The sequence below is a fragment of the Platalea leucorodia genome (genome assembly GCF_965183815.1).
Source record: "Platalea leucorodia genome assembly, chromosome: 6".
In the NCBI taxonomy this organism is placed as follows: Eukaryota; Metazoa; Chordata; class Aves; order Pelecaniformes; family Threskiornithidae; genus Platalea; species Platalea leucorodia.
In genome coordinates this window covers 38,728,381-38,748,586 of record NC_138828.1, presented here as the reverse complement: position 1 = coordinate 38,748,586, position 20,206 = coordinate 38,728,381, and the positions used below count along the sequence as shown (strand labels likewise).

At 39.9% G+C, this 20,206-nt stretch overlaps 1 protein-coding gene across 1 annotated transcript in view; it reads right to left on the bottom strand.

Annotated features, from left to right (window-relative positions):
- The window catches only part of LOC309592037 (uncharacterized protein), a gene marked incomplete at its 5' end in the record, with an annotated part of 64,306 nt that extends 52,261 nt beyond the window's left edge, over window positions 1-12,045 (bottom strand). The window contains 8 exons of the mRNA XM_082315061.1: window positions 2,544-2,621; window positions 3,823-3,866; window positions 5,242-5,341; window positions 8,084-8,172; window positions 9,888-10,018; window positions 10,914-10,983; window positions 11,387-11,487; window positions 11,880-12,045. Coding sequence (XP_082171187.1) covers window positions 2,544-2,621; window positions 3,823-3,866; window positions 5,242-5,341; window positions 8,084-8,172; window positions 9,888-10,018; window positions 10,914-10,983; window positions 11,387-11,487; window positions 11,880-12,045 — 779 coding nt within the window. The remainder of the gene's footprint in view (window positions 1-2,543; window positions 2,622-3,822; window positions 3,867-5,241; window positions 5,342-8,083; window positions 8,173-9,887; window positions 10,019-10,913; window positions 10,984-11,386; window positions 11,488-11,879) is intronic.
- Between the last annotated feature and the right edge of the window lie 8,161 nt (window positions 12,046-20,206).

Here is a 20,206-nt window from a genome sequence, read left to right as displayed (position 1 = left end):
ACAGAGATTTGACTTGGCTTCGTCCCCCCACATTTACCGACTTTGTTGGGCTGGTTTGGATTTAACTTTATGTATCATAGACACTATGATTTATTGAGATCTAAATTACACACACTTACTTTCAGGAGACTGCTAAAAATGTACCTTTTCTAAATGAGGGAGAAATCATTAATAGACTATAGTCAAGTAACTTCTGCAAACTCTGTCAGAGCTCTGTTGACCTACTGGCAATATAAGCAATGTTGGTGGGAGCAGGTATTGCATGTTTTGGTCATTATTGAAATTATGAATGATCATATTATTATTATGCGTTATTATGCAATGCATTGTCTGTGTGCATTGAAAACGGATTCAGACTGTCTAAATAACAAAAACCCCACCCCATCAAGTTTCTTTAACTTATGGAGTCAACAGGTCACTACTAAAGTATGAAATGGAAGATGCATTTTTCTGCAGCCCAAAAGCTTTCATAATAGTTCCCCTTCATGTATTTAGGCCTAAATACAGTAAACAACTATTTATCGGGGGGAAGCAGCAAATCAATCAAAGTAAATCTCCTCCCCCTCCTCCTTCCCCCTGTATCTGAAACAGATGTGCTGGACCACAGGTCCGCTTCAGTTGGTCTTCTACTCTGCTCCTCCAAATATAAAATTAAAGATCACACGTTATTTTGGGTTTATTTTGACTAGTTTTAGGAGTTTATCATACAGCCCGACTTTTCCAATTTGCAAACAAAAACACTAGTTTTAAGGCACCGTGATTAATTCTTTAGTAGATTTAACCTGAAGGTGAATAAATTACTGTTATATTAGCACAGATATAATCACGCATGGTTCAGATCAATGTGTGCAGATCGATGGGGACAAGGTAACAGAGCAGTATTGAGTGCTAACCTTCTACATTCTTTAGCAGTGATTCAAGTCAGCACCAGTCAGCTCTAAGCCACAAGACTACTATGATTTTAGACACAGTTATACGATTTTTATACGCAAACACAATAGATGTACATATACTTGTCCATAAAATTAGCTACTCCCCACTCCAGTATCTCATACCTTAATATACTCAAACTTTTTTTTTTTAAAACCAAACTGCCATTCCTCACAGAAAAATCCTTAAAAATAAAGAACTATTAAGCATTTTAATAAGTAAAGTAGTATGTTTTTTCTTTCATTCTTTTATAGAGCGAGGTCTTTTGGAGTCTCAGTTACAGAAGATTTTAAGAAATTTCATGATACAGCATAATAAAATCATCAGGAGATACACCAGAATAGGAATAAGGTTAGCAGTTATAAATTTCCAAACTGAACAGAGTGTCATTACTATAAACCCTCTCATTTGATTTCCCACTGAACACAACAGTGAAGAGTGAGTGCAGTTTGTTCAGGGCTAGTAGCCTTCTAACAGGTGAAAAGAAATGTCTGACCCTGTTTCTTTCAATGCCGTATGGGCCTTCACCTGTAAATCAGCAGTGTTCAGAACTCAGAAAAGTAGAATATCTCTTTCAGGATTATGCTCTGAATCAGAAATGGTCACTACAAGTAGGAAAAAAAAGCTTGGCAGTCCTAGGGAACCAACTCAGGAGAGCGGCTCTTCAGGTTGCAGGGCACAGTGTCCTGCTGGTTCACCCACCTGGACTACAGGCAGCTCCCAGTGGCCTCCTTCCCAGGGTCAACTTGGGAGCAGGAACACACCCAGTGAAAGCCACTCTTCTCTCCTGCGTCTCTCCCACTGCTCTTCAGCCCTTTCCTCCATCAAGTAAAGCAAGCACTGCCATTCTCAGTATACAGCACAGGATAAGGTTCCTCCCTCTCATCCCAAGGAAAACAGGAATAAACTGCAGCCAGAATCACTCATCCTATGCAAAACACACTCCCTGACTACTTTTAAACTACTCTGAAAAACAAGTTGGTCAAAAGCGGGCTACGTTAGTCCTTCCTTGTGGTACTTCTCAGCAGGCAGAAGGACCTACCTATGTGAAAGTCTAATTCAGTAAGCCTGAACACAAGGCACACACAACTTTTTGAAAGGACTGACAGGTCAACACATTTGCGGAGATCAGGCCATACAGCCAGAGAGGACTGTGGCATACACTCATCCCTACCAAAGCAAATGATATAAAATTTGTGATTGAACAGTAGGCAACTCTGATCTAACTGAAGACTGATGAAACAGCATCCAAAATATGCATAGTCTTTTCCATTGCAATCATACATGAAAGCCAATAACACATCTTTCCAAAAAGCAGATGATAAAGGAAACAGAGAAAATAATCTAAAAGAAAAAACATCAAAGAGCTAAAATGTGTTTCAAATCATCTGCTTCTTAAGTTAACAAAGAAAGCCCCCAGTTGACCAGAAAGGAAAACTGCAAATAGGGAGAATAGACCTTGCAGAAGAGTAACATTAAGGCAGAAAAGTATCAACAGGCCCATATTGCCTCCCCCAAAAGAATAAAGTAGCAGCAGTTTTCACAATAGATATAGCAGGAAACCTCATTTTTGGTCCACTACAAACATACATGGTGATGTCATGGTTACCTACCAGTCTGGTACCGCATGCCAGTCAGTGAATATTCCACCTGTACATTGAGCACCACATTCAATGAGATGACCTGCAAGGCTGGGAAAATGGCATTCAAATAACTAAATATTCTGTAAAATCAAGTTTCACAAATCCAGCTTTAAAATATAATAGTACAGTGGAAATAAAGTTAAATAACAGAACATGCTATTTTTTTTCCTCCACAGGCATCTAGTACATTTATAAATTATGCATTAAACATAACAAAGGATTCTGAAAGATTAATATAAGAAGAGTTGAACTTTTTCATGAAGAATCAAATTTATTTCCTGAAAAAAATGAACACCTAAAAGATTTTCTGACACCAAAAAAAGTTTCATTGGTCATTTCAGGAAGTCTTGACCTGAATTCAGTATCTTAGCAGTCTGCACGGTGTGTAACTACATACGCAAAGCCCATTTTTAAATCAAGAGTTATAAAATCTCACTTCCAATGTGAAGGACAGAATGTATTGATTATGTATTACGATTTTCAAATCTTTGATTGTGATAGTCCATAAACACTTAATAGAATTATGAGGAAAACCCTCATCTCTCTATCATCCCCAATTCAGTGGAGCTGTAGTTTCTCTCCACATTTATTCTCAAGCAACAGGAGGTCCAAGCATACTACTACCAGGTGTACTCAGGTTATCTAAGTAGTCACTCATTTTTATGGACTTCAACAGTCAGATAATGCAGAAAGTTAAATTAGGCGAGAGAATTTTACCCTACGCTTTCTGCATCAGATTCCTAACCTTAGGACTCACAACTAGGGTTTGTAAATGGGAGTACTGACGCTGAGCTTCTGCAAAACCATACAAGGATGCTGACCTCTGACTGAATCTCCTTCTGTGCGTCTTTGAGGATAAAACCTGCTACCATCGCAAACATCAACAGTGATGGCCAAACAGAAAAAGCTGGGCATCACTGGTCTGTACTGTAAGATTTCATCTCTTGAACACAAAATGGACAGGAAGAAAAAGTTAAGCTGTTAAATAAAATCATTCACCCCTCTCCGCATTTTGTTATTTTAAGTTGGTTCCAGAAAGAAGTTTCTATAATTTCAATTTCAAACAAGAGTATTAAGTGAGCCTTATTAAAAAAAAAAAAAAAAAAGGCAAACCAAAACTTAAGAAAAACATTCAAATAAATGAATTCAATAATAATACACAAAATCACTAAGTGCTTAAAAAGTTCTATTATCCTGACGTTATATGATATGAAATATAAATTTACCCATTTCTTCTTATATCATTTACCTTCCCGCAGCTAGCAAGTCAAATTCATCCCTATTCCAGCCAAACTGGAAGAAAAATACAAATATGTTACATATATAAAAGTTTCATACAGTACAGAAAACTACCCATAGTATGTTCACTGCTTTGAGTAACAATGAATTGGATATATTTTTACTTAACTCCAGAAATCTGAAAAACAATAATTGGCAGGCACTGTACGTGGATTTGAGTTGCTACACAGTAAGTTAGTAAAAGACCTCTGATGTATTTCAGTTTTCCTCTTATTAATACAAACAAATATAAATTCTCAAAGTCACACCCTCTTAAAAAAAAACTGTAAGTGCAATATTCATATTATTCAAAATTTGCATAACCCAGAGCTTTAAAAGTCTAGCACCTATTTTGTGTCATGTAAACAAACCACTCTGTTTTTTCAGCTTTTGAAAATTATCGGTTCCTGGAGCACTTCCAATCATCCTTAAAAACTGGAAGTATGTTTTCTGTTTAAGTAGAAATTATTCTTCCCAAGTTCAACACAGTGCAAGCAATATATTCATTGTTTCTTATTTAGAACTCAGCAGAAATCTCCCTAAAGCCTTTCAATAAATTAGATACGGTCTCTCTGGAGTAGATAATACACACTGATAGCTATTTTGAGAATGTAAACAGCTAGGAATAAAATAACAAGTCATAATGGCCATTATAAATGGAAAAGTTTAATTCTAGATTAGGCAATGTTTGACGTGCATGAAGTCAGAAGAGTACGAAGTTTTAGAAAGGATGTTTGTAACTAGACACTAACACATACCCTTGTATTTTTTTTTAAATATGCACCAAAAGAAAGCTTCCATATTTTACAGTGTGTGGTCATTCACAAAAACGTATAACCTATTCAAAATACTTCAGAAAACCACATATCCTGCTTGTATAATTTGTTGAAATTCAAGGAATTTGAGAAACGTTGCATTGAAACTCAATTACTTAAAATAAAAACTGCTTACCTATTGGAAAACACCAGTGTTTTAGACCACCTCATGTGCCTCCCCCCCCCCGCCCCAAACCGAAGTGAGCTCTACTATCGCCACCCTGTGGTAAACAAAAATATACTTGTTTCTTAACCTTACACACCAAACTTTAAAGAAGGCGGGGGGGGGGAAAAAGTGAGCGTGAAATACTGGTGAAACATGGTAAGACTTCCTTAACTTCGCCAAAATGCTTTCCAGCTTCATGATACACAAGTTCATAAATATCCCTGCTATAAGTTTAGGAGAAGTAAAAGCTAGCAACTTTTCATGCATGTAAGGAAAACAAAAAATTAAGGTGTTCATTATTTTAAATTTAGTATCTACATTTCCATAAGGAGTAAAAATTTTCTGACAATGATTGCTGAATATTCATTCACATATGTTCATTATCCTATGGAAATTAACTTGTACTTACAGAATGAATGAGTGGCCCTAATACAATCCCACTGTCAACACATCTACCCGTCACAACAATATCGGCTCCAAGGTCAAGAGCCCTGCTTATTGGTCTTGCACTAAAGATGACAAAACACAGCAGTAAGTACTTTTTACTTTTTAAAGCATCATTTAAAAAAAATCAGTTCCCTGCCACACACCAGATAAAAATCACTTTAAAATCCCATAGGAAATCAACGAAATCGACTTTAATAACCAATTTATCATTTTGTATATACAACAAGAATATTTTAAAAAGCAATCATCAGAACACCCTATCAAATTCTGGTACCTAAAGGACATAATTGAAACACTTGACTTGATGCTCATAGAAACTGCCTTGAATATAGTGCATAGAGGGTCACTTCTATTATCAGTAACAGAAAATAAGTGTTTTTCAGAGATTCATTACTCTTATGTAATTTGTAGATGAGTGTATAAAGACCAATATTCATCACAGCAAAAGCCTGGTGACTTTGCTCTCCAATTTTAAACCTTTCAGGTCAATTTCTGGAAGCATTTTTAGAACTTGCAGTATCAACCAACTTCAAGAAGGGCACTGTGCAGTCATTATTTTTGAAGAAACTTAGGCAACAGATTTTCCAGATTGGTCAGGTAAGAGTCAGCCCAGTCAAGATTAGTCAGGCTTGAAAATATTCACTCAGGTGAACCACTCAAGTTTATACACTTTAGTGAGCAAGCTTTGACCACAGCGTGCAGCTCCTGGGTTCTAAACACATGCTGTCTGCTGGATCTTTTTATTCTTCATTAAACAGGCAGTTTGAAAACACAAACCACGTAAACCATGAGCCTTCAAGAACAAAACCAAAAGCAGTGTTTTTCTGCAGTTTCTGTTGACTTAGCCCTGTTTTTGTCAAGAGCTAATTTAGAAGACGCACACGTTTTCTTACTGATGTAAACATAGAATGTATGTATGTACTTTTTTTCCCCAATGCTACATGAACCGAAGAATGCTAGCTAGAACAACAAGCAAATATACAACATACAGGAACAATTTACACCTCTGGGCATAGTGTTAAGTAACAGTTACAGGTAAAAAGCACAAATAGGGTTTCTACATACATACATAGAGGATACTGATAGAAAAACTGTGTAACTACCTTTAAAAAGCAGTAAACAAAGCCATTTGGCTGTTACTGTCAAAAATGCATGTGAACTCAGTCCACAGAACTCTTAATAGCCCAAATCAGGACGGACAGAAGAAAACACTTCAGGATCAATGCCCCAATGCAAATTTTTCAGATTGAGTTTACACACTTGAATCAAGAATCAAACTGTAAAAATCATCAGATTTAGGGAATCTGAAGTGAACTATCTATAGAACTTACAGATTTTTCCCAATACACTCTGATGTTGACTTGTTTTACAAGCATATATAAATTTATCATTTGCTTTCCAAATAAGCATCCACTGCTGATGCTGTCAAAGAAAAATGTAACTTATGAAACAACTAATTTAAGAGGCTGGTAATAGCTTTACATTTCAATGCAACTGAGATTAAGGGGCCCATAAAAAAATACCACTTTTACTAGAAAACCAGGAGTCTGCTGTTCTAGCATCTGTTAATGAAGCAGAGACAGAGGTAACAGAGATTTTTAAAATGCCTCATGCTCATACTAGCCTGCTTTTGTCCTCTCTGCTTTGATTTGCATTGCTTTTTTTATTCGTGAATAAATCATGTATCACCAGAATTGGAATGAACACTTTCTCACAATTACAAATCTTAAACATTATTTCTTAGATTTCATTTACAGTTACTCATGATCTGCCAATGTTGCAAGTCAAAGTTTAACAAACAGAAAATCCAGCAACAACAGAAAACACTAAAGATTAATTTAAAAAGATTCATCTATCAAAAGGTTCTTATTTTACAGATAAAAAATACATACTGTGCTAGGTACAGCCATACCCTGCTATCTGCCAGTAATACATTTTTGGAAAGTGCAATGATAATCGTAAAAGAAAGAGCACAGCAGTTTTTCCTATAAAGATTAATGTAAAAGAGGGGGGACTGCATGCACACACTTTAGAAATACACAGAACAGAAATACAGAAGGGATGATATATGAGACACAGAGGATGGAAAAGCAAAAACAGGATCACCAGGATCATCAACTGGAAGAGATGCTGGCTTTTGGGAACACCTGACCATTGTCCCACTTCTCAGTCCTTCCCCCGATAGATGTGACTGACATTGATTCATCTGAAGTTGATGGTGACAATGAAAATCCGACTGTTCACGAACAGGTAGCTAGAATACCTGCACTTAGAGATTTACAGGAGGCCTTTAGTATCACAAATGAGGCAAGGGAGATCTTTCAAAACAGTGATCTGTCCTGGAACGCCAGCTTCCAAAACTTCAATGGTACAAAGCCTGACACACAACGCAGCACAGCCTATTGGAACCACCTACAGCACTCAGAGCATGTCCCAGTACTTGAATTCCTCAGCTGCACTTTGCTAGTGACAACATCCTAAACAACTGCTCCATGCAGCAACAGGATACTCCGCATATGAAAAGGACTTTTGCTATTGCTATAATTAAACTAAAACTATTTTGGCTTGAACTAAAACCTGAGGATTCACAGGAGATGTAATGCTAAGGAGTCACAACTGGCAAGGTTCTAAATTAAAAGTTTATTTACAAGTTACAAACAAAACTTTTTTTTCTGGTTGCCTAAATAATGCAAAGATGAACCTCACATACTAGGTGGTTCTACTTACAAAACAAAATAATTTCATTTAGTCAATGTGTTAAAATTATTTTTCCATAATAAAAACAACTTGTTAAAATAACTCACCCAAGATACACATTCATGCTATGAATGCTCTCTGGTAATTGTTTGCCACTCTCTAGATCAGTGATACCAGCTCCTTTTAGGTTCTCTTTCTGTTAGAAAACGAACAAAACACCAAATCTGTAAGTATTTTGTAGTATCTACTGTAAGTCTTTTATTAGTTTCAGACAACAGATCCACTTCATAGCAATGCTAAGCAAAGTACAATCATTAAAATTAGCAACAATATAAATCAGTCGAATGGCTAAAAGCCCTAGACTTTTAACCATAGTTTTCCAGCACACAGAAAAATAAGTCAGTCTTTAACGAATGTTAGTTCGTTCATAGATGATCAACTACAATGAACTAGTATATTCCCTAGGCTTTTGAGCTGTCTTTAATTGCTGTAGGAGTGAATAAATCAAACCCTGCGAACAGAAATGGGTCTGCCATAACAGCAACAGTGGCATGGCCAGAAAACAATGCCAATTCTGCAGCTCCAGGTGATACTTAGCATACTTTGTGTTTCCAGAGAGGCAGGTGGGGGGGTGGGTGTTTTTGACCATGCATTAGGCAGCTTGGGAAACCAATGGATCCAGGGGCCAGTGACTGCATAGGCTCAAATGTCTAGTGCTAGTTACAGGGGGGATCTATAGTGTGGAAAAAAAACCCTTCCACTTTGAATGAATTTAGTATTCTATGGTAAGGATTGAAATCCTCCAAATTACAAGTAACATCTCCTAGTGTAATTTATGATGTTTGGTATCAACAGTAAAAGTCATCTGTAAACAGTAAAAGCTATCTCTTTTTTGTTCCTATTAGTTATGTACTGACAAGAACATAGAAAATAATCCATTTCAGATCAGAAACATCCACACCAAGTTCAAATAATGACCATTTCACTGTTGTGCCAGTAATGAAATTCTGGACCGCTGATGCTAAAGGAATTTCAGTAGGGCAGAAGTTTCTTGAAAGAAAAGTCCAAGCACTGCACGTAATTTGCAAACAAAGAATCTTACTTGACCATCATCCATATTCAATAGCATGCAAGGAGTAACAGAGCCTACACAGATAAATAATTTTCCAAGTTACAGGCAGAGATTTAACCATAGTGCAAACCTATCCTCTCTTAACCACTATCAATGTATAAATTGTTTTCACGGTATCTTTTCAGGTATGGCCAATGCTTTTTGCGGAACCAGACTTCACAGATAAAGCGTCATCCTTCAAGTCAAAAAAAGGCATATATTTAATCTCTAGATTTCAAGGGGTTTTTTTAAACATTAAAACTTCAATCCTCCCACTTAACACTACCTTACTGGCCATAAATGAATTACTTAAAAACAGAAAACAGCTACCTGTAAACAAAATAACAGGAAATGCTTGTAAACTACTAAAAACAGCTAGAAGGGATGAATGCTTGAACACATGGTAACTACACCACATTTAAATTTAAGAAATTTAACACTCAGGATTATTTAGTTTAGACAGAAACAGTAAGTAACAGCACATCCTGGCTTCTCCTGAAGAGCAAGCAGGTTTTAGATCAGATTCACAGTTTGCTTACAAAAGATAAACACCAGATCCACAGTCTTATAAAATTCACCCGCATCACACACGAAACATAAGATGTGCCAAGAATTGTTTTCATGCATAAAATAAAAAATTAAGAAAATGAAGCAACAATTTTAGATGCTTTTAACGGTAGAAGGCTACTGCATAAAGACACACAAAATAAGTTCCTACAGGACAGTAAATGCCACCTTCATGCTATATAGACTAAAATAATTTCCCCAGTGCTACTAAGCCTTAAGAGAAAGTAAAATACCTCACTCATTAGGTCATCTCCAGTAACAACAGCTATTTTCAAATCAACATCTGCTTTCTTTGCCACCTCCTGAAGGGCAGCTGCACAAGCAAGTGGATTAATTCCACCAGCATTACTGATGACACGAACACCTAAACAAAAAAGACAAATTAAGTTCAGCAGCGTCAACAATCACTTGTATTTTAAAAACTTAAAGCATGCCGAAACACAAAAAAGGTATCATCTTTGCAAGGTGTCAGACATATAATCAAATAAAGTACTACAACCACATTAAAATATGAACGCTATTTAATCTGTGAAAGGATCAGAATAAGCCAATGCAAAATTGTTTACAGAAAAATAGTTGTTATAGATACTTCTCATCTTTCCTTTATGCATGGAAGGAGAAAGTGACCAAAAAGACATGCATGATGAGGTGGACAGACAATATCAAAACAACTCCTACAGGAACAGTATCTGACACCAGTCATTCGAGCATCCATGCTCTCCCAACAACTGCATTTTAGCAGAAATATGCATCTATCTCTATCAATTCCAGACTGTATTAGCAAGGTATTGGGTACTTAGAAGTAATTCCCTTTCTTCTCTCAAGCTCAGAAGGCTGTGAAGCTATACTAATGTAAACAGAAAAAAGCGATCAGAAAATAAGTGATGTTCTAGAAGTATGTGGGGATGTTGAAAAACTTTCAGATTGCATTGAAAACATCTAGATCTCATGTTTTAACAAAGGTCTGTAAAACAATCTTCCATTCACAAATTAAAGCTACAATAGAAAACACATGGAGATATATGTATATATTCATAATTATAGCAAACATTTCAAATTAACCCAATTTAAATGTCACCATCAGACCTGCACTTCACATCTACTACAATGGGATTCTTACTAATGTTTAAATCATTATTGCCAGAGGACAGCAAAACACTGTGGTGCAAAACCACTGTTTAGAGGAACAATAAGTACATGAAACTCACCTAAGCAACTGAATTTCATTAACATACAAATTCACACGAAGAGTAGCATACCTTTTCTGTGAATGTCTTTTATATAGGGAGCCATGGCAGCGGAGACAAAATCCGGAGTGTAACCTAAAACCTGAAATAATGAAAAGCTGCAACCATTTGTTACGGTTAAGTCAACCCAACCCCTTTTCTCGGTTAACAGAAAAGAGAACACAGAGAAGAACAACTAGCTCTCAAAACGTTTGGATAATGCTATAGGAAAGGACACGAACGCTTTTACTAGATGAAACTGAATATATGAAAATAAGTACATACATGCAAGTAAGAAGTATACAAAAACAAACGTGTCCCCATAACCTGACATGTTTTAAACAGGCTCGGAGCGGGATCTGGGCCGGAGGAGAAGCTCGGGAGGCAGCGCAGCCCACCCGCCTCACCGCCGGGCTGCACCCCCCCAGCCCGGCCCGGCCCGGCCCTCCCGCCGGCGCCAAGCCGGGCAGGCAGGGGCCGGGCAGCGGCTGCCGGCGGCTACTCACGGGAGACCGGGCTTTGGCGGCCGTCAGCAGCGACATGGTGATCTCGGAGAGATAATCGAAGACGAGGAAATCCAGCTTCCCTCCGTAGAGCAGCTGCGGCACTGGCGGGGCGGGGGAGAAGCCGCCGTTAGCACCGCGGTACCCCCACCCCGCCCGGCCCGGCCGCAGCCCCGCGGCTGCCCGGCGGGCCCGGCCCGGCCCGGCCGCCGCGGGGCAGGGCTGAGGCGAGCCGGGCCGCCCCGCCCCTGCCCTTGGTGACGGCCTTGAGGGCGGCCCGCCCCGCCCGGGCGTGCGGCGGCGGCGGCAGCCCCGGCCCGGCCCGGCCCGGCCGCTTACGCAACGGAGCTGTTTGCGGCGCTGGCAGCCGCCGCCCGCCCGGCTGCCTCGCCAGGCCTCGGTGCCCCAGCGACCGCGACCGCCCCCGCCGCAGCGGCCGGGTGCCCCCGCCGCCGCCGCGGCCAGCCGCAGCCGCCGGCCCCGCGCCGCCGCCTACCTGCGGCCGCCGTGTCCCCCCAGAAGCCCGAGGCGCAGCCGATGCGCACCGCTCCGCCCGCCGGGGGCTCGCAGCCGCCGCTGCGCCGCCTGCTCCAGCGGGGCGGGCGGGCGGCGGCCCCCAGGAGCCGCGGCCCCCGGAGCCCCAGCAGCGCGGCGCAGCTCATGGTGGCGGCGGGCGGGCTGGTGGGCGCCGCCCCTGGCTGAGGCCCGGGCCCGCCCCGCGGCCCGCCCCCGCCCCACCCGCGGCGGCGGCCTGACCGAGCGCCGGGGGCGCGCTGAGGGCCTGCGGGGGGCGTTGGGGAAAGGGACGGGGGAAAGTTTATTAAACCCCGAGTTTGCTTGGGAAAAGGGCAGGAGCTGTGGGAGCCCCCGCTCGGCCCGGCTGGCCCGCTTTCTTCAACGCCGGGCAGCGGAACGGCTGCGGTGGCGGCGCTCCGGGGCGTGCCTAAATGCGGCGTCGGCTTGGTTCTGGTTTTATTCAGGCCCACGCTGGACGTGGGTCAGTGGCAGGCGGGTTTGGGGCTGCCGCGTCCCTGAGGGGCTGCGGGGGTGGCAGAGCACCCGCGACGCTGCCGAAGCACCGTGTGTGGGGCGGTGGGGTTAGCCTTAGGCGTGGAAACCCCATTCGGGGTTGTGGTAACGTCAAAAGCATGTCGGAGAGTCTGGTTATGAAATTTTTATGAAACCCTTTACTCCTCCCCTAAATGAAAAATGCATTTATTAAAAAATAAGGCTTTCTGTGGGAGTACACATCTCAGTTTTGACAGAAAGCATTCCTCAGCTCCCAGACTGAATTTCTAGTCAGTGGATATGAGGTAAATGTCACCAAACCAGCAAATTCCCCAGTATAGAAGGAGGAACAACTTTCCAGTCCTGAAGTCTGAATCAGAGGGCCATCTTTGAACGACTCCACGGAGGGCTGATCACGTAGAGGTACTTCAGAGTGACTCCCTGTCTACAGAAAATCCACGTCGTTCGTCTGATATGACAAGGATTGTGAATGAATCAGTGTCTTACATGCTAATCTGATGCAATAACTGCTAGGCCGCCCTTAACACGTATACTTTGATTCTAAGTGGTTTTGAATTATCTCTTGCAAATGAAACAATAATAAAATTGGGGGTCTTTGCAGGAACGGTGAAAAATACAACGTTCAGTGGGACATTGACAATGCTAAGTATATGATGACAAGAGGTGGTTTTACTGGTGTAAAAAGTAGCCATGTCAAAAATATTTAAATAAGTACTTTTGAAAATTATTAATAAATCATCCGATTAGACTGATTTCTAATTGCAGTTGGAAATGATGCAGTTGAGAAAAGACAGAAAATAATCATGCTCTGATCTTAGAATTTGGTTCTTTATTTAGGGAGGCTCAATGTTTTCCTGTTGCAAATAGGCCATAAAGCACCATCTTCTAACCTTCTCAGCACCTGAGAAATGATGAACAATTACTGTGTTAAGTTATTAAACAGGCAGAACCAAGGAGGTCACAGAGAAAGAAAAGTTGGTTCCCTACACAGAGAGGACCTAACTTTTGATTATTAAATTATTAAAGTATTTAATCATTATGTTGAAAGCTTGCAGGTTTTGAGTCCCTATAAACTAGTAAACATCCAAATAATCACAGTGTGAAAAACGAAGTTACTGATACATAGCTGATTCCAGATAGCTTTGTCCTGAATATGCCAACGTATAAGCTCCTTAAACTTTGAAGCAAGAACCAGAAGGAGCACTGTCTGCTACAAAATACACAGCTATCAGTATAGCCATAAAGACAAACACTTTCTGTAGTTAAATTTTAAAGCGTCTTCCATGTGGAATACATGGTAGTAAGATTCCAACGTACTGTAACGTAGCAGGAAACATGGCCAATCCTCGGCAAGTCTTGCAATGGTCTCAAATCCTGTGGTGAAATTCAAATGCAGTTTACCTCCGCTGAGACTCCGTAATCAACGTGCTGCAGTCCTCACTCGCCTGTGCTTTAACATAGCCAAAATAAATGCCAGTCACTAACAAACATAATCATTTATAACCCATGAATGTACTACACCGGCTGAAATGGGCTGGGCCAAGATTTCATGCTGCAAAACTGAATTTCTGGACGTGAGAAGACAAGGCTGCTCAAACGAAGCGAACCAGAGGCCGGTAGGTGGCCGTGTTTCACCACCGTCCGCACCCGCCTCGCATGCAAAACGATCCCCGGCCCCCAAAAGTGTCATCTACTCCCACCAGCATCCCCTGTGCTGTCCGCACTATGCAGAGAGGCAAATGTGTGCATTTCCCCCCGGATGAACAAATGCATTTTATCCGTATTAAGATATAAATATTTACACGCACATGTGGACATTGGTAGAACAGTCTTGGAACCTAGAAGGTGCTTTATTCTTTTAACTTCTTTCAAATATTTTCGTAGCATGGATTTTGGCAGCAGCTGCTCATGGTTGTGCGATGGGCTGGATCTTGCTTTGTCAGAAACCATTTTAAAGCCCTTATGGAGCATGAATACAATTTTAGCAAATTTGCATACAGATGTTTACATGTGTGTGAGAGAATTAATATCTAACATGTAAGATACTAAGGCAGCGCTGCAGTAATGATTAATTCAGAGCCCATCGTTTCATACACGAGGTTAGGGTTGTTTTGATGAAAACAGAGGCAAATTATTTAGAGGCCCTTTTCCAGATAGGCTTGGTAAGCAATGTTGTGTGATGGTCAAGTTGTAATTTTGAGATTTTAGCCTGTATGTGATTTAACAGATTTTAGAAACAATTTATTGCTCTTTGAGGACATCAGATGGCACTGTGTGGTTGTCGGTGAAGGCCAGAAGAAGCTACAGTCAGTAACGAGCCTATGTGAAATTCATACACAGAGATGCTAGTAAACAACTTGACTGTATTTGTGGCCTATATAGGCGATAGGGGTCAACAATAATAGACACCATAACTCTGTCACATGGTAGGAATCCACATCCACTGGCTCCATTGCTTAATGTACAACTTTTAAGAGTAAACCAGATTTTGAATTAATCTCATAAATTGTGAGAAAGAAGGGGGAAAAAATCTTCTGGCTTTAATTTTTATGCTGGAGAAAGAAAAAGGTTACAGAGTAAAAAAAATAATTTAAAGAATATAATTTTTTTCCTGTTCATGGTTCAAATGTAGGTCAGTCTGAGATTCAGTTTCCTTCAGTGACCCTAAATACTTAGATTTACTTTTATTATGCTAGTACCATTAATGTTTCAAACGTAGGCCTGTGCTTCCCTCCCTGTAAACAGATTTGTGCACTGGCATGGAGCACGATGCTGTGTAAAAGAAATGTGAAATTCATTCTTCTACCGCCATCATCCTGAATTAATAGCCTTCAGAGCTAATCCTGGAAGTCAGGGAGGACAATGCGGAGTACATTTTTCCAAAGCAAATACACTTTCCATTATTTTTACTAGGATTTTTCTGACAGTCGGACTTCCTCTGCTTAAAAAAGTACAAGGAAAGTATTTCACAGACCAGGGTTTTATTGTGAAATATATTACATTTTTGCTGTGTTTCCTTTAATGTGTAAATAAGTTCCTATCCAAACCAACACTGTCAGCAGATACCGACAAATATTTTAGTTTGTTGAGGAGGCTCTGTTTAGTTTATTGAGGCTCTGTCCTCTCAACTAATTACAAAATATTCAGCAAATATTTGAATTTATTACTTATCTGATTCCCACAAATTAGTGCATCTCTTTGCTTAACAAATGGAGTTCACTGCTCTTGCCCTCAAGGTAAAGCATACATTGCAATCTCTCCTTTGCAGACAGTCTGAAAACCAACCTTTCCTAAGTGAATCAACAGTTGAAAATGATCTCTGTAAATCAGTAAAGGGAGAGAATTTGCCATGTTGCATCTAATGCCCCTATATAGGGCACAAACAACTCAAAGCTCAGTAATGATGTTTAACTGATCCCAACTCATGGTTTGGGGGTTTGTAGTATTTTAGTAGATTTTCAGCATGTTGAAGTGTAATATCCTATGCTCTGGGACTCAGAAAAACCTCAGTGGTGACAATGCGATAATATATGTAATCTTCTGAACTATATTGATTTTGTTCCTTTATAACACATTTCTGTTGCTTTCAGGAGATATGTTCTCTCTCACTTCCTTAACATTTGAATGAAGTTTAAGTAAAATCTGAAGTGTATGAAAGTAAGTAAGCATTAAAAAGAAAGACTATAGGATTTTTTAAAAATAAGATAATAGCTCATTTGAACCATCAAACATCTGGCTTACGGACATGAGGTATTTTTCAGAAGTACTGTAAAGATGAGGTGCCTTGATTTTTCATCTTTTTGATTGTTAAATACTTTTGAAAATTTATTTGTAATAATATTTGAAATAAAAAAAAAAGAACTATGTATTAAAGCAATGATGCATTAGCTACAAAAAAACCTTGGCTATTCTCTGCAGAAATCAAAGGGTCTTTTACATTGCTATATGCTGTAGAAAAAGTACTGGAAAAAATGATCACTAGAACATGAGTTACAAACTAAATGACTTTTAGCAATCATGCATCAGTGTAGTTTCCCTGCTTAGATTTAAAAAAATGTAATATCCCATCATTATTTAAGAATACATTCTAAAGCGAGTGAATTTTCTGTATTCACAGTGCCGATACAGCAAAATATCCTGTGTATTCTTTATAAAATGGAAAGCCATAGCTGACATGAAATACATAACTTTCAAACCTTTCCTCAGAAACAGAACCATTTACAGCCTGTATTTGAACTGAAGCATAGTGAATATCTGCACCGGTGTCGTAAGTGAAAAGAAACAAAAGCTTCCCATGCTGAGCAACTGAGAGCTGATTTTTGCTGACTCATGAATCCTCCAGGCATTTCACTTCACCAAGGGTGAGAAGGAAGTCTGTTGCACAGAGTGGACTGTCGGATTGGCAAAAATGTTGCCATTTACCTTCTGCCCAAGTTTGGAATATTGAAAGAGAAAGAGAAAGATCAGTTACAAAACTTTTTTTTTCGTTTTCACTTTTTTGCTTCTGTTTGTAAAGCAATTGGTTTTATAGCACACTAGCAGCATAACTTCAATACTAGACAGCTTCTTAGTTGTCTCTCTCATCCTAATTATCACTCACTCATTGATTGACCCAGTGAAGGGGATTTTGCCCACTAATCTGTATAGCTTACTAGTAGTACAAGCAGGGTAGTGCATATTGATTATGGATAGCAAAGCAAAGTAGGCAATTTTTTTCCATATTTACTTTTTTGGGGTTTTCAACATTTATTTTTAGTATTTATTTTTACATAAGAAAATAAACCTCTGGAGTATCTGAAAAAAACAAATGCAAGTTCAAGTTCAACTGAACACTTCCAGTTAAAACAATAAGAAAACCCCATTAGAAATGTTAAAATAGATCACTGTAGCATTTTTGAAATGGTATAGACTGATTTTTCAAGTGAGATTCTTAAGGCATGTAAGTATAAGTCATAAGTTTAAAAGCCAGTTGTTTTTCCAAGACAGCCATAAGAATACTCTGATATTCAGGAACTAATTTACAAACACAAGCATATTTCTTCTGATTTGTATTTCTGAGGGAATATTTACTATGAATAATGGGAAGTTGTTGGATAGTCTCCCAGTGGCTGTTTGATAAAAATACTAATCAAAATTGAGTTGAAGCAGGCTTTTTTAAACAAATAATGACTCACCTTTACTATCTACTCAAAAATAAATTGCAAGAAAAAAGTAAACTGACTTTAAGAACTCTTCCTTCTGCCTGTGCTCCATGAATTGTTCCTCATTTGTTACCAAACTGGCAAACAAACAGACTTACTGGAAAGAAAAATCTGGCCAGAAAATCAATACAGTCAAATTATGCTGGACACATTTCAGGGTACAACTAGGTCTCTAGCACATTTGTTTCGTAAATGGGTCAGCTATTTTGCAGCCAGGACCAACCAAGACAATGTTACATGAGGGAGGAAAACGACTACATAGCCATTCCACTGAGAATACGTCTTGTTTTCAACTTAATGAAAAGCAGGAATAAGTTGTTTCTGAGTCATGCAAGGTGAAAACATAGAAGAAAAGAGAAGGGAGCAAAGATATGAAAGGATTAATTATTCAAGGCTAAATCATGACCATGTAATCAGTAAAGCAAATGAAAAACCTGTGAGTTTTAAATATTTGCATCTTCTGCTACGAAGTACAAGAGGTTGCAATCAGAAATACAACTAGGCAACACTTACAGATGCAGTGTACAGATATTTGGTAATCATCAAAGTGATGTTTAATATCAATTCCTTCATGAATGTAAATCTATACAGTGGTAATTTTGTGTTATCGCTGTTAACTCTGAAAGAGTTTCAAACCCGTATGTGCTACCATTAGTGATAAAAGGGAAGGGTATGTTCTTTACTCTGTTAAAGGATGAGGGATACCTGGATTGTGTTACGTGGTTCACCTATCGTGTCATGAACGTTACGTGCCCATCTGCACTCTTGAGTATACATCTGCGGTTGAAGCTGGGCCAGTTATTTTATGTAGTTCATGCCAGCAACCTACTCATGCTATATAATCCTATCTAAGGGAATCCTGATGTTGCATAGCCACTGAAAGTGTACCTCCAGGATCCTCTGGACCCCGTGTCATGACCTGCAGCCAATGAAGCAGCAAAGCAAGCTCAAGCAATGTGTGAGCAGCAGTGGCAAGGAGATCCACTAGTAGTTTCCTGAGTCCATGTTAACAGCACTAATGAAGCAACAACAGAAAGCACAAGAGCAGGTAGACTTTTACCCAGTTTTATTTACTTTATTTTCACTCTTTAGGAAACAACTAACCATGTAAAAGGTGAAGCCATGTACTATTTGTATCAGTAAGGACAACAGAAGCACGTTCAGCACATGACTCTTGAAGGTAATTAATGCCAGATTTGGAAAGGTAAATGCCTAGCATTGGTCATCCTTTGGAAAGGACTTTTGGCAGCCTAGTAGCGAACTCACTGGTCATCAGTACAGATACTAGAAAGCTGACTCTCCCATGAACAGTGCTTCGGCTTCACATAAGCGTCCCATAAATTTGATTTTTAGCATCATAAATGCTCAGATTTCCTTCTGGCAATATGTGCCTGGATCCTCGAACATAATGGGAACCTTCTGGTTGACCAGATGTGACCAGATGAAAAAAGAATATACAGGTCAGGAACTTTCCATGTTTCAGGGCATAATCATATCTAATTTTGTAATAATATAACATCTAGCTTCTATAGAGTGCTTTTGTCCATGGATTTTAAATACCTATTAAGCAAAGCTGAAACAGGCTGTACAGAGGTGAAGTCATTTGCCTGAAATCACAAAGCCAACCCCAGTAACAACAGATGTAGCAGCGAGCCCCAGTCCCACCATTCTTTTCATCATTTGGTCAAACATGTATTGAAGTCAAAAGCCTCATTCAACATTGTCCCATCACACGGGATACTGTACAGACACAACAGCAGGCTTTCTCTGGAGAAGCCACAGCCTAAAGATCGGGTGCAGCACATGAGTAGAAAGCTATTAATGTTATTAATACAGATAGTAAGCAGAACCACATACATAAAATAATTTGGCTGGGATAAAGCCTGTAGCAGAAGAGGGAGCCTGTCACCAGTCTTGTAGGTGTATTGAATAAGGCAGATACTGACAACATTAGTTCCCCAGCAAGCAAGATTTGATCAGAGTTGCTCAAATGGACTCCTTGAGTTCAAGGATAGGGAAGAATCATGCTTTCAGTGCCCACGAGAAATACCACAGGCTTCTTTTCCAGATATGCCACTGCCCGACGTGACTTCATACCTTTCTCTGCCTCAGTATTGTCATGTGCAGAAGCGGAAGAATGAGGTCGATTCTCTTTGCAAAGCACACTGAGATCTGTGGCGGGAAAGTGCTACATAACCACAAAATAGTATTTATTGTTAGGCTATTGGTAGTTGTTACACAACTCAGATAGCTACTGTGGCTTTTCCTTGAGCTGTTTGAGTGAAACTTCTGCTAGCCCCCATTCCAAAACCATGTGTGAGTTTCCTTAACACTCGTGTTACTGGAAGTAGCGTCTCCATGCCTTGTCTCACCTTCCCATCTCCCCTGAGACCTCCTGGCTGGTGCAGAGATCAAGTGAATAAGTGGGAAGCAGGTTCTGAAAATGGGAGGAGTAAGAGATATGTGCAAATTCTGGGAATCCACCTCAAATCTCTACCCCACCTCTTCCCGCCACCTCCCAGTGCCCGCCCCCAGCTTCAGCCTGCTCCCTTAAACCGCTGACACCCTGTGCTGGGTTGAGCATTTTCGGCTG